Source organism: Gobius niger, assembly GCF_951799975.1.
Source record: "Gobius niger genome assembly, chromosome: 5".
NCBI lineage: Eukaryota > Metazoa > Chordata > Actinopteri > Gobiiformes > Gobiidae > Gobius > Gobius niger.
Genome location: NC_136856.1, coordinates 21,902,427 through 21,920,182, shown reverse-complemented (window position 1 = coordinate 21,920,182; position 17,756 = coordinate 21,902,427). Strand labels below are relative to the sequence as shown.

Here is a 17,756-nt window from a genome sequence, read left to right as displayed (position 1 = left end):
GAATAATGTAGTAATAATTTAAGAGAACCGAAAACTTCCTTTAACCCACTGTAAATGTGTGCATACGTGCATACACAGCTGTGGTGTTAAAAAATATTAAGCCAGAAATACATTTTCTTAAGTGTGACTGAAGATGTGAAAAGAAAACCCTGATCCCAACTCAAATCCCAACTAAAAATATGAAAGGGGGAAAATGCTTAACTTGCCTCTTGTCGCTGGCCATTTCGGCGACTCTCATTTGAACCACTTCTGACGTTAAACACCTGTTAACTTTTATGCCTTACGAGAGGGTCTGCTGAATGGAGTCGCATTATGTTCAGAGCCAGTGAACTCGGTCAAATCCCCTGTAGAGGAAAGACTTGCTCCTTGTGCAGCGGCAGGGTCCACGCAGACTGCCCCTTGTCCCGACAGCGGCAGTCACTCCGGCCCGCTCTGCACACAGCCCACAGAGGCACGGCTCAAACTGACAGCTCTGTAAAACCATGACCACACCTGTCAGACCTGGCCAACGCACTCAAGAGACGTGCGGAGAAAATACGTGGGTTTGTCTTTTGAGAAAGCAAATATAATGGGCATAGATCTGCAATACCACACTGTCCTTCAGAACAATTCAACAAGTTATCAATGATGCAACACTGCTATTTTTGCAGTTATTCTAAAAGTAAGTCCATCTTGGAAAGCAGTTACCGACAATGGCTGCTCTTGCTTTCTTAGTTACACTTAAAATACAACTTAATTCAGCAGTAATGCACTTAAATAATGGAACATATGTCGACCTGTTTTCATCATTTGTTCTTAGTCAAACCAGCACATTTGCACCTCCATGTCTTGCTTCAAAAGTCAAATGCACTTATTTAAATAAAACAAAATGCCTAAAATTAAAATCTAAATCTGGAGTCAGCTGGCTAAAAATGAAAAACCATTCACAACAATAAAAGTCTATAATAAAAACTCCATAATGGCAGGAGAGTGTGAAAGGGCAGCTGTTTGTTTGCCAGGGCTTAAATAAAGACCATCAGAACCTTTTTTGGGGGGGATTTAAAAGTATACATTAAGAGCAGGAAATACCCGATAGGTGCTCGTTGTGGTCGGAAAAATCCAGGATGTTTAAGGTGTGTGAGTTCAGGTGCAGTGATTCAGCCCCTGACGTGAAAATGATGGTGGAATATTTCATCTTTAGTTTGTCAGTTTCTCTCCTCCATTAACAGACAGGAATGTCCTCTTTTGCTTCACAAATGCCTCTCTATTTAGGCTCTGTAGACAACACATTCATTTAGACAGACGAGATAATGTCCAAACCACGGTGCATAAAACTAGTATGTTTCTATATGTTATTCGTTATATTATAATTTCTTACTTTTCATCCATGTTCAGCAGTATATTGCAGAATTAACACATGTTTAAAAAGTCAAACTACATGTTTCATAAATGATGAGAGGACACCACAGGTTTAAAATGAGAATATTTATGGAACAGATAATGCCCTATTGACAAATTTGTAACTGGCTAATGAGTAACGTCCACCATAGAAAATGTAAAACATGAAAGTATAAAAAACAAAACTAATTGTTTTCCTATTAGAGACAATACTGCCATTGCTGTAAAGATCTACATAGTGTATTTAAAATCAAAGTAAAAAAAAAAGGGAGACAAACGCCTCTTCATTCACAGAATGAATAATGTTTAAAAAACTTCACTGGCCACTTTGTACAAGGCAGAAACGGCACAAATGACTTGTAACAAAGAGGCTTACAAATGTGAAGCTGATAGAGTTTACAAATTCAGTCCAGTTCGTTATCTCCTAGAACAACACTAGTTCATAAGATTCGGCTTGTGATTGACCTGAATCTCTATTACAGAGTACTACAGCAAAAGTACAGGTCTGATTTAAACCATATGGCTATGCAGTCAGAAGTATTCCCCGCAGGTTTCCAGGTTCACAACGAAATCAAATGGACTTTAAACATTTTTTTACTCAAAGTTACCTTTTCGTTGACAGCTTTTTGGTGGAATAAACCTGCTTCTCACTTGAAAATGCAGAGCTTAAAAAAAGTGTGTTGAAGGCTGCAGTTTTTCTTCCAGTGTCGGACATTTTAGCGTTTAGCCCTCTTGGAAGGGGGCTCCTCTGATTTCTGTGCTCCCCGCGTGCGCACCACAGGGGGGCTGGTCTCCCGTTTACGGCCCCTCGCTCCACCGCTGCACGGAAACAAGGAGCAAGTGTCAGTCTGTCTGCAAGTGTCATGTTTAAGTGCTGTAAAAACTTGTCTTTGTTAATTCATGGATTACATGAATAAAATGCAAAAGTGGAACTGACAGCTCGACATGAGGAAAAGGAGACCGATTTCAAATCAGTTATTTGCATTTTAACTGCTGAAAAGACGGCTTGTTATTCTCCATCTTGTAACGGTGAAAACATGTGAAATGCAAGTTTCACAAATGAAGAAAATTGGGACCTCGCAATAACATGAACAATCATAAAAACGTGCAAACTGCGACGTAAAAGTACTTCAACAATATATAAGATGGATTCAACTTCCCACAACAAACACAAGCACACGATAGATCTAAGGTACATACTGTCATCATTTCCATTACTTACCGTGTATATGACAAAAAACGTAAAAACATCTGCTGTATGTACACATTTGGCTGCATTTCATTTCAGCTATGAGTGTAGGATCTAAAAACCTGTTGAAATTCCATCAAAAAATGCTAAAATTTCCTCCTTCAACCTCAATAAGTCTGCACTGGTCAGATTCCTGTCCTGGGCCTGTGCTTTGTGCCGTAACTCGAAAAGACAAACTCACCGCGTGCCAGCTGTGGTCTCGTCTTTACCGCTCTGTCGGCTCGCCCGGGTGGAAGGTTTACTTGGCTTGTTTCTAAGATCAATAAAAAACAAATACGCATCTACAGTTAGAGCTCAATCTTTGCCCATTTCGTGTAACAAAATGTGACAAGAATGCTGCCCCCGGTGCCCCCACTCTCTTCATATTCTCAACACAAAGGACTATAGGGCACAGCAGTGCTACGCCGGCTGTATTCATGTTTTTGTCTTCGTGCTGTAGTTGTAGGTTGAGTTCCATTCCAGTCCTGATTCAGCCCAGCTTTAAACCCGGAAAACACTGCACAGCCCTGTTGATTTCGAGGCATCTTTGTTCGTCGGTGTTACTTGTGTTTGACTGACCTCTCCGCCTCCAGACGAGAGGCTTGTCGAGTTGTTGCTCGAGTGGCAGTCTCTTTTTCATCGTCCTTCTCCTCATCTTCATCCTCCAAATCCATATCGCCCTCTTCTTCCACTTCCTCTTCCTCTTCCGTCTTCTTATCTGTGAACAAGGAGAGACAGTAGAAATTGATGACAATGATTGAATTCCACTTCTATAAATCATGCAGTCTTTTTGCAGTCTATTCTTGATTCTATTATGTTTATTAATCCTAGGTCTGTTTAGCATAAATACAAATTATTAATGGTAATAGTGTATATTAGAGAGGCTTAATATCTTGCTTTTCTAGCTCCTGACCTGATGCATGTATGTGCTCACTGAATGTGTAAATGTATGTCCTATTTTCTTTGTCTTCATAACAGTGCTTTTTTTGTTTGTTTTTTTTGTTTATGGTTTTAATTTGATAATATGTCATTTGTTGATAAAGAAAAAGTTTGCACCCGAGTCCTCTGCTTTCGTGTCTGAATCCTCAGCTGAAGCGGTTGCTTTAGGCGGTCTTCCTCTCCGTCCCGCTCTAGTGGGGGTGGCGTCTTGACCCTCGTGCAGTTGTTCGTCCTCGGTCTGAATATACAATAACTCACACAATAAGAAATTTACAATAATGGATAAATAGCAGTATTTTCTACTTACATCTTCTTGATTTTCAGTGTTCTCACATGGAGTCTCTGCTTGATCCTCTATCTGGCTGTCTGAAGGGGAACGAACTATTCAAAAAAAAAAAAAATGTCACTGTGTGTGCTCTCGTTACTGCCATAGTCTGCAAATGTGTCCCTCACTTATTATTTGAGTGGGGTCTTGCTTTGTATCATCTTTAATGTCGTCTTCAAAGGTGGCTTCCTGAAAGAAACCGTGCATGTTTCATCAATCTGTTGTTTTTCAAAAAATATTCACAATACAAAGACTAAATCAACCTCTGTAGCTTCTTCAGAGAAATCCCTCTCTACTGAAGGTTTATCTGGTGATGAATAATAATGTAATATTAAAACACAGTATTACTTGCATATAGCATTAAAAAATGCGTACCGGTATCAATATCAACGGCTCCTTTGCTGGTTTCAGCACTTTCACTGTGATCTGGAGCAACTGTTCCAGCTTGCCCGGACTTTGCGTCTTCATCTTCACTCTTCAATAAAATGGTCATTAGAATATGTTCAATCTGACATAGTTTGACATAGCACATTGATAAAAAATATACAGTACTTTATTTTTTTTAACCAACCTGCTTCTCCTCCTGTTTTTCATCCAATGTAGATTGTTCCACATTGTCCTGAGCTTCGGTTTTATCTGGAGGACACAGTCAACCCAAGCGTAAAGTGTTTTTCTAAATGTAAGTACAGTAATTTATACAAGTTAAACCAGTGTACCGTCCGTGGCCTCATTTGCAGAGTGCGGTTCACTGCAGGTCGGCGTCTCCTCTACTTTCTCTGCCTCTTCCATCCTTGTTGAGCGTCCTCTCCGTGCGGTTTTGACCACATTTTCCTTCAAAAAAACATATTTTATTCATTTTAACAGTTCCTTTTTAAATGAACAAATGATGTACGCATTTGATAGGGCACTGACCTCGTCTTGGCTTTCCTTTCCTTTCCCATCACCTGTGTGAAGCGGAGGACAGAGTGAATGTGTATCACATCCTGTCACTGATTTATATTCTGCATATTAAAAAATAAATTATTTTAAAATACCAGCTTCTGAAGCTTTACGAGACAACTTTCGCTTGCGTCGTCCTCTCCCCAAAGCTTCCCCCTAAAAAACAAAAACAAACTTAGTCCATTAGCACAATTGGATGAAAGTTCGTTCACAAGAACAAACCTTTTCGCCGTCCTTTTCGTCTTGACTGTCTGCACTGGACAAAATACCTGACAAGGTGAGATTAAAATATACATAAATTATAGGGTGGCACAGAATGAGAACACCAAACAGTAGAGCACTTACTTAATTGTTGGACAAGATCGGATTGGCATTGAATTGAGCTTCCTGGTTTCTGCACAGCACTGTCGGGCTGCTCCTGAGAATAATGAATGTTGAAAGAAAAGGTTTTAAACACGTCTGTTTTGAGGACATATACATTTATATACATTTATGGACCTTTTATGGACTTACTAGTTGTAAATCACTTTGTATGGCTGCAGCCGTTATCTCCTTATCCTTTGTTTCAGTCTCACCTAGTGGAGAAGTCAATAGTCGACATGTTGCTCATTGTGACAGATTCGGCAGAAATCCTTATGCTTATTTTTTCTACACATGAGCCAATTCTACTAAGGGTTGATCTAAACGACTCATGTTTACGCCTCTCCTTCTCATTCACTCTCAGTGAGCTTAACAGTTCAACACTGTCCTCTAGTGGTCTCTTCTGGTATCAAACTGAATGGTTGAGAGTACTGTATGGACAATAATCTGCTGTTTCTTGTATAGCATGAGGTTAACAATCTTAATGAGAATTTTGATTATATCTAGTTAGTTCAGTACACTTGTAAATTATAGTAACAATAACTACTTGTAACGATGTCCATCTTGTGCTCTTCAGTGCTCCCCTCTTCTTCCTAGAGTTAAAGAAATGTAAGTAAAATATATGCTTTTGACTTGAAACTGACAAATATTGCTTACTTGTGTGGATTTCTCATCAACGTCTAGCTCAGTTGGCCCTGAAAACACAGTTATTGACACAACAATGATCAAATAGGGTTACACTTTATTTTACACTACCTTCACACATTGAACCTAACTAAGTTAATCTTCCTTGTAACAATCTGTAATAACTTGTACCTATGTAGTACAAACACAATGGAATAATGTGTATTAGTACTTTGGAAGTGCATAATCTAATAAGACACAAGACCCTTAAGGTTAGGGTTAGAGTCTTATGTCTTCTTACGTTATGTACCTCCACACTACAAATACATTATTACTCCATTGTGTAGGCAACCCATAGGTACAAGTAATTACACATAACATAAGAGCCCATTACATTGTACTAAATTTGGCAGGTATAATGCATCAAGAGTAATGTAAAATAATACAGAAGAATGTTTTCTTTGTACCTTGTTCAGAGGCGGTCAATACCATCGAATCACTCTCTGCTGGAGCTTTTTCTCCAACTTCTTCTTTGTCAGCGCTAGCAGCTAAAATGGAAAAATCACAATTATAAAGCAATATAATACGAAACAACATACATGCAGATAAAGTTCACTTCAAGTTTAAATTACCTTCTTGCACTTCCTTTTCTTGTGCAACGATATCAGGCACCGGTGTTTCAGTTTCACTTGGAGTCTGATGAAGTGCTGTGTCCTCGCCCTAGAAAATGTTACATTTCAAGACTATAGAGTGCAGCGAAAGGTTTCATGCTTTAGCAATTACTATTAGTTTGCTTGGATGACACTCGACAACAAGCAAGTATGAATCATAGTTACAATGCTATGTAGAACGGGCCAACACACAAGTCATTTACTGTACCTGATATGAAATCGCGTCTTGTGGCGTTTCTGCGGGTGTGCATTCAGACCCAGCTAAAGTAGAAGGACAGCTTTAATATTTGGCACTGCTGATCGTTCTAAATGGTATTTTTGCCACTTTTTTTACCTGCTGTAACTTCAGTCTCTTGCTCCATTTGATCTTGAGATTCTTCTGCCTGTGCGTCTGCGTGCTCTACTGCATCCGCCGCACTCGTCTCCACTGGTTCTTGCTGCGCCGGTCGTTCTTGGCCAATGAGATCAGAGGAAACTGTACTATCTGGATCCATTGAGAGCAGTGTGAGGGCTGCCTCTTTCATCTTCATGTCAGCCTCGTGTTGTGCTATATCTAAACTGGCGTGCGTCTGTCCGGCGGGCTCGGGTAAACGGGCGTCCGCAGAGGTGCACACGTTCATGAGGGTGAGCAGGGCATCGGCTTCAGCGGGCATGACGGTTATTGGGGATGGTCCCGCATCAGCGTCCCCTTCGGAGGGTTCGGGGGTAATGTCGCTCAGGGCGTCGCACGTGTCCTCGGAAATGGATGTGGTGAACGTGGTGGTGACCGGCTCAGAGTCGGTGCTCGTGTCTGGGAGGAGAGACGCTTTCTTGTGGGGCTCCTCTGTGGAAACACCAGGCTTGGGAGATTTGGTCTTTTCAGGTTTGGAGGATTTTTCCTTTCGACTGTCATCTTTACTTTCATGATCCTTTTTCTCTGTTTTTTTCTTAGAACTTTTATTTTCGGCTTTTTCTTCTTTCTTTTGCTCCTTTTTACCTTCCACTTTCTTCTTCTCCTTTGTGGCGTCAGCTTTGATACCAGGGGAGCCCACTGCACCGCTATGACCTCTCTTGTCAGTTTTGGATAACACTGAGCTCTTTGTCTCTTCTTTGGGTTTAATCTTCGTCTTTTCTGACATTTTTTCCTTCTCTGAAACCTTGGCCTTTTTCGAATCCTTCTCGGCCTCATGTCCGGATTTGCTTGGTTTCAGAGGGTCATGTGCTTTGGATTTTTCTCTTTCGTTATCTTTACTGTCTGTTTTGGCTCTGGGTTTTTCTTCAGTGTGACTCTTCGACCTCTTAAGGGCCTCTTTTGGGTGCTTGTCCTTCTTTTTGGTCACGTCTGAGCCTGGCTCCAGGTCTGAACGGTCCTCCGATGAGCCACCAGACTCGGGCCGAAGCGGGTGTTTTAAATCTGTTCTTGATTTCTCCCCTTTAGCTTTGTCTTTAGTCGAATCCTTCTCTTTATCCTTTTCCCGAGTTTTGTCTTTGTCAGCTTTCTGCTCCATTGAGGGAGCTTTGACCTTTTTCACATCTTTCGAAATCACATCTCCCATCTCCCTATCTGCTCTCTTCTCACTTTTGTTTTTTGCTTTCTTATCTTCTTTTGCTGATGCAGAATCCTTCTGTGTATTTTCACCTTCAGCTTGCTTATGTTTGACCTTAGAGCGCTGGTTCAATAGATGACGCTCTTTATCCTTACGCTCTTTCAAAATGATCTCTTTGCGAGACGGACGGTCAAATTTATTGAAGGAGCGATACTTGAGGGCCTCTTGAGAACCTTGCTCCAGCTCCAAGATGAACGAGTGAGTCCGGTTTTTATCGCTGATCTTTTTAGAGTCTGAATCCTCCGAGACACTGCCACTCATCCTCCTGCTCCTCTCGTCCGGGGACGTCGACTCTGACAGATGCCTAAGAAGCTTCTGCTGTGAGCTTTTTGAAGAGCCATGCTTCCCTTCCTTCAGTGGAGGGAGAAAGCATATACAGTAATAACATAATAAATGTCCAATATTAAAGATCATTTAAATACGCATAAAGCCCTGAATGTAAAGTGCTGTACTACCTTTTTCTGGCCTTCTCCAGGTTCTTTCCTTTTGCTTGTTACATCATCCTCTTTCCTGAAGGTACAAAAAATGTATCATTAGTGTAGTGACTGTACTACTAATTTCCTCCCGTTTTCAAGCCGTGAAAGTCCGAGGTAGTAGAGGATAAACTGTTGACAGAAGTAGTTTCGAGCTCTCATAACACCATCTCACGCACAATTAAATCATTCCTCTTAAATTAACTTGACCGTACCCACTGTTGGGTTTCTAAAGACAGCATTTTTAATTCGAAAATAATCAAAAATAAACCGTTACTCCACACACACTCCACACACACACGCTTGCTTTAAGGACGTACCGAGAATCTAACTTCCTCTTCCTGTTTAAGGCCATTTTCTTTTCCAGAACCTTTTGTTCCTTTCGTGCCTCTTTGGCTCGTGGGCGCTCGGACGCATCTGCACTTTTCTGATTTCTCTTACCTGAGTGAAATGGTAAACATTATAAACAGAAACATTGCATGTACGTTGTGGGAACTAAAACCCATACTTTGTTCTTCAGCCTGCGCTGCCTTCTGCTTACGCCTCTCCTCCATTCGTTCTCTGTTTTGCTGCCTCTTCAGTAATCTCTCCTCTTTGTCCTTTGCCTATGAATGAACCAAACACAACTTACAAGTCTCACAGTACAACACAAACAACTTAAAACTTTTTGCATTTAACACATGATACTACAACACTTAATGACTTTCAGTGGAACTAACCGCTGATCTCCGACGCTCCTCCACGGTCACCTCATCATCCGAGTCGCTATAGTAACGCGAGTACAAAAAGGGCTTGTGGACGTAGGCCTTTCTCCGAGGCTTTTGTTTTTCCTCTCCATCCTCACTGGCGTCCTTATTTTTACCCTTCTCATTCTCATCTATTTTCGATTAAAGAACCGACAAATTGTCAAACATGTGCTAAAAGTATGCAATTCGGCTTGAAAAAAGACCCACCATCGGGAAGCTCCCCCTCATCAGAAGAGTCAGAGGGGGACTGCGCATCATCACTTTCCTCCTCAAATGACGACAAGTCACTGGTGTGGACAGAGCTCACAGTTATGTCACTCAGACCCTCCAGATCAGAGTCCTCCAGTGAATATTCTGCAAATGATTTAAGAAAAAAAAAAAAGATCAACGACTCTTGTGACACCAACAAACGAGTCAGCAAGCTCCTACCCTCTTTGATTCTCTCTTTGGCCTTCTGTTTGGCTTGACTTGAGGTTTTCAGCTCTTCATCTTGTTTCTCGACAGACTTTGCGGTCGATTTAGATTTGTCTCTGTCCTCCACTGCCACCTCATGAGCCTCTGACACACCCTCCTCCATTTTCACCTCTTCCTTCACTTCCTCTTGATTTTGCTCTTGCTCTTGATTATCTTCACTTTTCACCTCTTGGATCCGAGATGACGGCTTATCTTCTTCGGTCTCAGGCGTCTTGACTTGGGTGCTCTCCGCCGCTTCAATGCAGCTTTGGTCCTGTTCACCTTCCTCCAGCTCCATAGGTTCCTCTGATAGTTCAGTGTTAGGCCCTTTCTCAGTACTGGCCCTCACACTCGCCTCCTGGCTCAAGGTTGTGATGGTGTCCAAAATTGACATGGGACCGCTTGTTGTAGTGGTCGCTGGGGAAGATGCTGCTGCTGCTGCAGCAAACAAGAAGAACACAAGTAAAGAAGCAGACAATGTGTAATTGTTTATCACCATTCACTTCCTGTACAATCACAATCACTGCAGACTAAAGCTCTCGATCAAGGCAGGGCTTTTTGAAACTTAAAGCTTCTAGTTCATTGATGGGTCATGATACTTGAAACTGAGTAGACTTCATGGAGCATTCTGATACATGTTTTTTTTTTTTCATTCTTTTAAACAGGAAATAAAAAAACGTTCATAGTCAAATGTATAGGCCTAATGCATAGAGCTACATACCCTGATCAAAAATGGCATCTGTTTTAGGTTCTGTGGCAGTCAGTGGGACTTGCGGTTCATCAACACAGCTTCCTGGCGACAGAAACTCACGAACCACCCTCTCTACCTGTGGCCTGAAGATGTGATTTATTTTGGGATCTACCACTTGAGCCACAATTCTGTCAACTCCCTGCTCCAGCATCCCAGATCTGAGATAAATAGTTTGTATTATCACACATAGTTAAAATCGAATCAGCATATGTAGTGGTAACCATACTTCAGTTGAACTTACTGCAGTACCAGCTGACGGATGTTGTTCCTGAGCTGGTTCTTGTTAAGATGTGGACTCCATGTGTGGTTGGAGAGGTGATTTGAGACAAAGTTGTCCACCCTCTGCTTCAAGTTTAAGTAGGCAGGCTGAAAGATACAAGAAATTGCTTTGCAGCTGCAGATGGTACACAGTAATGGCAATAAATGATACAGAATAGAAAAACAATGCAAACAACTAATACTTTTTGCAACTGGACGAAAAAACAATGCTAATTTAAAAACAAAATACCTTTGTATCCACGTCTGCCAAGCACTCCCTTCTAAACTGGTCAAACAATCCCTGTGTTTTTAAATGGTTTACTATCATTGAGACCAACTGTGGGTCTCCTGGAGGTAACCCCGCCATGTCCGGACGGCAGGTGTAGAAAAAACTAAAACGAGACGGAAATATTGCTCGTGCTGTGCATATAGATAAACAAAATTTTGGTTCTTGTTCGAAGTAGGATCGACCCGGAAGAGATGCATGTGAAACAGGAAATATGAAAGCTGCGTCTACAAAGTAAATTTCACTTTCACAAGTCTATGGTTTGAAAAGTCACTTATTTGATCAACTTCAGCGTATTTTGCATGATTATACAATAATATTACTTCTACCACTGACACGATTATGCCAAGTTGTCTATTATGAATGAAAAGCGCGTGTACAACATACACGCGCGGCTCTTTAGCACCCCCAGTGGATGGAAATGTGTACTGACAATTAAAGGCAGAACGTGTTCAAGCTTCTAATGCTGCGATTTAGTTTCTTCATCGTATTCGTTCTTGCTAATTATGTTTGGAGAACCTGCAAAATAAAATGAATAGGGTCAAAACGGATTGGCAGCGGTGGGATTCGAACCCACGCCCCCGAAGAGACTGGAGCCTTAATCCAGCGCCTTAGACCGCTCGGCCACGCTACCTCATGAGAGACTACATGACACAAAAATGGGTAATTAAAATAGACAGCAAAGTATTTCACGTTTTAAGAAATATATATTTGAATTTTCCCTCCTGAGGAAATGCAGTTAAAGGCTTTAGTTACTTTGGTGTTTGGCATTTGTTTTTCTTAACCACAATAATGAGACAGTATCCAAAATATAACTTTAAATCTTTATTCAAAATAACTGCAACATGACACCCTGGAAAAATTAAAACACCATTACACACACACTAAAACACTGATTGTAGCTAGACAAAGATAATGACGCCACAATTTACAAAGTAATAGATGGACACCAGCCATAACAATTGCTAAAATAATGGCAGTTAGGGGCCCAAGACAGTGCTGTACATCCTGTCCAATCTCTTGCAACAGGCAGGTACAAAACTAGAAATGTCAGTTGGTCTCAGCATTTTTGGATGGGTAGATTGGGGGTAAGCATCGTCGAGAGTTTGCCTTGACCCAGGGATGGTCAATGACACTTTGTAGAAGGAGACGATCATTGGGGTTGTGTCTAAGCAGCTTTGAAATCAAGTCCTTAGCACCATCTGAGACTATTCTGGGGAACTTCAAGTCCACCTGGAGAGAGAATAAGAAGGTTTAGAAAGGTATATTAGAAAAGGTACGGTATCAAAATTAGTAAAATTGCAGATAAATACAGTTATATTAAGTTACATTTCTAGCTAGCTTACTCCTTTTAGAAGGTCATATTTTACTTTATATTCTAATATTCCTTATGCTTGCCCTTATAGCCTTATAGTTTTTATAGCTTATTTTTACCTAAATTCTGTGCTATATTAGCCTGGTTTTACCATACCCTAGTACTCATTGCGTTTCGTACAAGGGTCTGGGCCTCCACAATTGAGCTCCATTATCAGGTGGGAGGGGTGAACTCCTTTGCTTTGTTTTTTAAACCATTGGATATGATTTTCACTAACATTTGGTCGTGACGTATGTAATGCGCCCGAGTGAGTGAAGCAGCTATCATAACTCTTGGGACATTCCTTGCACATTCCAAGGCAATTTTAATTTCTGGATATTTTGGAGCCGAGCCAGAACAGATTGAAGAGCTTCCTTTACTTTCGTATCCACCGCCATTGCCAAACTAAAACCAGCAAATGCGGCGCAAATGCTTGGCGTCACCTACAACACCCGCCTCCCACGCTCGCTGAATGGTAGGTTGAAATTCAACCGATGTAGCGCGGCCAATGAGATCAAACCCAGACGTACATGTAGGGAAATGATAATTGACTGGAGTTTACGGATGGCCAGGCTAATGTTATATGCTATGGCAATAAAAAAAATGATTTGTATAAACATTAATCATCAATTGTAATAGAGGGGGGGAAAAAAACGTAAATATACACAGTGCAAACCAACCTTCATGATTCTCTTGTAGGTTTCTGAATGACTTGCTGTTTCAAATGGTGGGTTGCCAACCAAGCATTCATAACAAAGCACTCCAATGCACCACATGTCCACCTTTTCACTGTGAGTGTGCCCCTCGATCATTTCCGGAGGAAGGTAGTCCAGTGTGCCACACATCGTACGACGCCTTAACATTTAGAAAACAGTAAGGATGATGCGTTGTTCAGTACAAACGTATGCGACAAGACAAAGTGCATTTATTGCTCACCTGAGTGAAGGTGCGTGGACAGACCAGCCAAAATCTGCAATTTTCAGCTCTCCTCGATAGCCGAGTAGTAGATTTTCTGGCTTGATGTCCCGATGAATAACTTTCCTCTCATGACAGTAAATCAGTGCATCAGAGATTTCTTCCATATACTATAAAAACAAAATATGCAAGTCAAGATTTTCTTCAATTCATAATAACTAAACATTACGAATCAAAGCTTACCGTGGCAGAGCGCTGATCGTCAAATCTTCCACATTTTTGTAGCTCTTTGTACATCTCACCACGTGGCGCATACTCAAGCACCAAAAACACCCTTTTACGATCATGGAAGTAATTGTAGAAGCGCAGAATATTGGGATGTCTGGAAATATACAGATTCAACTCTTAAGATACTTCAAAAGAATACAGGCACAAAAAAAAAAAAAAAAAAAACCTACTTGAGATGGGCCTGAATTTCAATCTCTCTCCTTAGTTGATGCTCCACACCCTCTTTTTCCATTTGTGATTTGAAGAGCACCTTTAGTGCCACTATGGCCTGACACTCCTTGACCCGTGCCAAGTATACATTCCCAAATTTACCTTTACCCAATGGCCGACCAATATCGAAGTCATCAATTGTAACTTTTCTGTGGAGACAGTTGTTGGTTGATTACTTCATTGCCTTTGATTTGCCAAGTCATTCATCTCCCAGCAGGGACAATCAAATCACATGAACTCACTTTGCTGGGGTTGTGGTCATCAGTGTGTCTGCTCGATGCTTGATCATTGGAACACGTTGTGGGCCTCCTATGTTGGGCGTTGCCAACTAACAAAAAATAAATAAACAACATTAACAAAGGTGGGCGTGCATGTAATCTAAGGATGGAAGTAAAGTCTTACTGGTCTTTGAAATCCCCGGGGCTCATTATTTTCTTTGTTCTGTCAAGGCAGAAGATGCAAATATTTACATTTTGGATTTGTGCAATTATAACTTTATGCTTCAGACGCATGAATGTAGCTTAGCAAGTAACTTTGCATTTGAGGATGTTCAGTGAAGGTTCTTGAGACATCTCTGTAGTTGAAGTGTCGACTACAGAGTGAAAAGATGACTCAAGAACCACTGCAGATGGACACCTCCTGTATGACTGAGAGCCTACACAGATATTTGAGGATGTATACAACTAGCTTTAACCGCATGCTGTTATAGCAACAGAGCAGAAATAACAAGCAGGAATCTCTCTACATAAACATATATGGGGCTCCTTTTATATGGTAAAACATACATGCTTCGTCCTTTAGAAGTCGAGACGGAAAACTGAAAGCTAGCGTTAGCTGCTATGCTAAGAACATTGCAGTCGTTTTTCCACGACGAAAAAACGTATCCATTATTTTATCTGACTTGCCCGCGACTTCAGGTTTTGTATTCAACACCATCGAAAGAAACATTGAACATAGTTACCTGCATTTTTGCGACAGGGTAGTTTATCTGTGTGAAGAATGCAGCCCAATGACTCCACTCGCCGCCAACGTTTTCAAAAAGACACTCTTCTCCAGCGCGATTGGTCGAATGTTTCTCTCTAAATCTGCGCCTCCTATTGGTCAGAGTCAACTACAACAAAGCACATGATTGGTCGATATTGACGCCATTCATACAGCCTTTGACCCGCCCTATTTTTGCCGATTTCCGCAAAAAGTAAACAAAACAAAGGCAGTAGCTGTTAATTTTATTTTTTTCCTTCACTGTTAATCTACTTGCCTTGCCTGTTTAGTTGTTTTTGTCTCCACGAGATTTTGTAATAAACAGTTAAAAAAAATATAAAATTAAAATAAATTAAATTAAGCTTATATAATAAGGAATCCAAACTCTAACTTAACGTTAACTTAAAGTTTTTTCCGCAAAATACAAGACCATTCCATGTAAAATTGTATTGTGTTGTGTTGTTCACTGACGCACATTTCAGATAGACGTCATTTCTCATTATTCTAATAAAATAATGAAACGTTGATCACTCTGACCTACAATTGGTTAGTGTTAGTATGGCGAAGAAATGGCAATTTAGCACAAGGATGACCTTTTTTTCCCCCCCATTCTAAAAGCTCTCTGAAGCCTAGGGCCACTGACAGCTATTTGGCTCAGGCTCATAAACTCACTCACAAATTATGGCTTAATAGCATATTCATAAAAGTAAATTCATGATAGGACAAAAATCGATCCCTAACGATGCTTAGTCTCTAAATAATTGCCATAATAAACTGAAATGCTTCCTGTGTAAGGATGAGTTCAAGGCAAGCTAAAGGTTTATAACAGAAACTCATATTTTGCATCATCCTTTAGACTCTATAGGTCAATCACAGACAACTAAATAATTCAATTTTAAAAATGTTTTACAGCAAATCTTTCTGCCATCACAGTGTTTATTTCTGGCTTAATGATTCTTATTTAATTTCGGGTCAATTCAGAGGGAAGTCTGATGGCTTAGAAAAAGTGACCTGCTTTCAAAAATCAGCATTGCAACTATTAGGTTGTTAGTCAAAATACTAGCTAGTAAAGTTTCCGTAGTTATTTATTAAAGCAGTAAAAGTAATTAGGTCAGCTTGTAATGTACTTCACCTCCACTGTCTCACGTTTTGTGAGAGCAAAAAAACAAACATACAGCACCTTTATTTGTGATATATGAAAATTGATTTTATTACCCTCATTAGGAGGAAAACACAGACCGCTACACAAACGCATCAAATGAAATAGGTGTTTGTCTTTTTTTTCATTCTGCGTTACTCTGAACTGAGCAATTTGTGAAAACCAGAGTGCAGCATGGCAGCATTGCTCCAAGTGTGCGGCGCAGACTTGGAATGGGATCTACTACATCAAGTTTCCTATTTTCATTTGAACTGCTCTCTTCATTCTCAGCTTCTTCTCCATCCTGCTCTTCTTCAGCATTTCCCTCATCTGATGGGCATTGTCGTGGCTGGAATACTACATCTAAAAACTCAATGTGCCGTAGTCCTCGAAGCATCCTGCAACTTTTGCATATTTGTAAATTGCTAAGTGTACAAGACCAGAGACATAAGCGTTTCAAGTCTTTAAGACGGCTGGCACAGAGCAGACCTGGCGCCACTTCTTTACCTCCCAGACTAAGTTCCTCCAGGCCAAGCCATCCTGATCCTAAACCAAGAGAAGCCATCTGCAAATGGTAGCCCTGTCGGCCAGTGATGCCCAACTCCAAACTCTTAAGCCTGAAAAGCCCTTCCAAACCATTCCCGCCATCTTTAGCAGCACAGCTTCTCAAACCATTAGCTGTTATTCGAAAGGTGTCACGTAACTCCAAGTGACTCAGTTTTTGCCATGACGTCAAACTTTGGAGATGTTGGTCTGTGAAAGATGGCACATTGTTAAGGATCAGCCTCTCAATAGAAATGCCAGAATGGGTTGAAGGCCCTTTCCCAACTTTTTCACGACTTGTTGTGGCTTCAGATGCATCGTTGGGGGGTAAGGTTGGCAGTGTTTGTTCAAAAAAGCCACGGGGCAGCTCACAGCCACGGAGTTCCAAGACCTGCAAAGATGGAGGTAGAATCTGGCAAGAGGGGAGACTTCTGAGGTCAGCGTGCAGGAGACACAGTTTCTTCAGACGAGGGCACTTGGTGGACAAAGCTTTAAGCCACGACTCAGACAGAAATGTCCCACCTCTAGCAGACAGCAGCAAGCCGCGCATCCGAAGGCACCTAAGGCCGCATCCCAAGTACTGGCGGAGCAAGACCCACAGTATCCGGGATGTGACCTTACAAAGAAACATGTAAAAAATGAAAGGTAAACAAGGAAACGGCACATTCAGTGCAAGTAATGGACATTACTTGTACATCCACATATGGCTATTTTAGTCAGTTTTAACAGCATTTTAAGCACGGGGTAGACAAAACATATGTGTATCAATTTTTTTTACACAAAGTATAGCACTCTGATGACGCCATGACCAGCTTCAAAGACAAAAACATTGCGGAAGCAGCGCTCAGAACCATTATGTCATAAAATCGCTTACCCCTTTCCAAGCTGTCAAATCAACAACTCTCCAAAGTCTCTGATCTTTCACTAGACGTCTCCATCGCTTACACACTCTACAACACAAATCATGACATGAATGAGCAGCAACACATCTCTAAGGTGGGTTTTATTACACCTTACCACGCTTAAACACAATTCTCACCTTCCGGCTCTGACAAGCTCTCTCACACCAAGAAACGACAAGATGTCAATTAAAAGGTTTTCAGGGAAATAATCCAGATAGCAACCATTTAACACATCCATTTTGTTTATAAACCCTCCAAGCTCTGACGGAACAGTTTCCCGGTGCACAAAGGGTTGCGTCCGTAACAAAAATCCGAAGGAAACACTTTACCAAAAAGTGCCGGTCCGTTTAAAAAAAAAAAAAAGCAAGATAAACAGAAGCCCTAGTTTTCGGCTACATGTCTTTTCCTT

At 41.0% G+C, this 17,756-nt stretch overlaps 3 protein-coding genes across 3 annotated transcripts; all 3 read right to left on the bottom strand.

The window, feature by feature from the left end:
• Positions 1 to 1,584: 1,584 nt before the first annotated feature.
• Positions 1,585 to 11,202, bottom strand: bod1l1 (biorientation of chromosomes in cell division 1-like 1). Its single transcript, XM_079557171.1, has 28 exons — positions 10,981 to 11,202; positions 10,714 to 10,838; positions 10,443 to 10,630; positions 9,698 to 10,159; positions 9,476 to 9,622; positions 9,242 to 9,399; positions 9,031 to 9,127; positions 8,843 to 8,963; positions 8,505 to 8,559; positions 6,798 to 8,400; positions 6,672 to 6,724; positions 6,425 to 6,512; positions 6,260 to 6,340; positions 5,826 to 5,863; positions 5,154 to 5,226; positions 5,031 to 5,077; positions 4,904 to 4,964; positions 4,782 to 4,813; positions 4,586 to 4,700; positions 4,441 to 4,505; positions 4,245 to 4,344; positions 4,133 to 4,176; positions 3,998 to 4,058; positions 3,852 to 3,925; positions 3,662 to 3,782; positions 3,185 to 3,323; positions 2,808 to 2,879; positions 1,585 to 2,196 (listed from the first exon to the last, which is right to left on the bottom strand). Exons 1-28 carry the CDS (start codon positions 11,095 to 11,097, stop codon positions 2,094 to 2,096), a joined length of 4,440 nt encoding a protein of 1,479 aa, XP_079413297.1. The 5' UTR covers positions 11,098 to 11,202; the 3' UTR covers positions 1,585 to 2,093.
• Positions 11,203 to 11,886: 684 nt separating this feature from the next.
• Positions 11,887 to 14,834, bottom strand: aurkb (aurora kinase B). The gene is made up of 8 exons (XM_079556838.1): positions 14,745 to 14,834; positions 14,186 to 14,224; positions 14,026 to 14,111; positions 13,744 to 13,932; positions 13,529 to 13,667; positions 13,307 to 13,455; positions 13,051 to 13,225; positions 11,887 to 12,249 (listed from the first exon to the last, which is right to left on the bottom strand). The coding sequence occupies exons 1-8, from the start codon at positions 14,748 to 14,750 to the stop codon at positions 12,067 to 12,069; spliced, it is 966 nt and encodes a 321-aa protein (XP_079412964.1). The 5' UTR covers positions 14,751 to 14,834; the 3' UTR covers positions 11,887 to 12,066.
• Positions 14,835 to 15,958: 1,124 nt separating this feature from the next.
• Positions 15,959 to 17,712, bottom strand: LOC306963356 (F-box/LRR-repeat protein 12). Its single transcript, XM_079556900.1, has 3 exons — positions 17,485 to 17,712; positions 17,320 to 17,395; positions 15,959 to 17,061 (listed from the first exon to the last, which is right to left on the bottom strand). Exons 1-3 carry the CDS (start codon positions 17,583 to 17,585, stop codon positions 16,048 to 16,050), a joined length of 1,191 nt encoding a protein of 396 aa, XP_079413026.1. The 5' UTR covers positions 17,586 to 17,712; the 3' UTR covers positions 15,959 to 16,047.
• Positions 17,713 to 17,756: the final 44 nt, after the last annotated feature.

Bases quoted from the DNA above. Each gene is read 5' to 3' on its own strand.
- bod1l1 (XM_079557171.1), bottom strand. From the start codon at position 11,097: ATGGCGGGGTTACCTCCAGGAGACCCACAGTTGGTCTCAATGATAGTA. The intron at 10,839-10,980 runs GTATTTTGTTTT...TGTATCTTTCAG, and splicing joins TGGCAGACGTGGATACAAAG to CCTGCCTACTTAAACTTGAA. The intron at 5,227-5,825 runs GTAAGCAATATT...CATTATTCTCAG, and splicing joins TTGATGAGAAATCCACACAA to GAGCAGCCCGACAGTGCTGT.
- aurkb (XM_079556838.1), bottom strand. The intron at 13,456-13,528 runs GTAAGCTTTGAT...TTGTTTTTATAG, and splicing joins ACGATCAGCGCTCTGCCACG to TATATGGAAGAAATCTCTGA. The intron at 13,226-13,306 runs GTGAGCAATAAA...CTAAATGTTAAG, and splicing joins GTCCACGCACCTTCACTCAG to GCGTCGTACGATGTGTGGCA.
- LOC306963356 (XM_079556900.1), bottom strand. From the start codon at position 17,585: ATGGATGTGTTAAATGGTTGCTATCTGGATTATTTCCCTGAAAACCTT. The intron at 17,396-17,484 runs GTGAGAATTGTG...TTTGTGTTGTAG, and splicing joins GAGCTTGTCAGAGCCGGAAG to AGTGTGTAAGCGATGGAGAC. The intron at 17,062-17,319 runs GTAAGCGATTTT...TTTCTTTGTAAG, and splicing joins ATTTGACAGCTTGGAAAGGG to GTCACATCCCGGATACTGTG.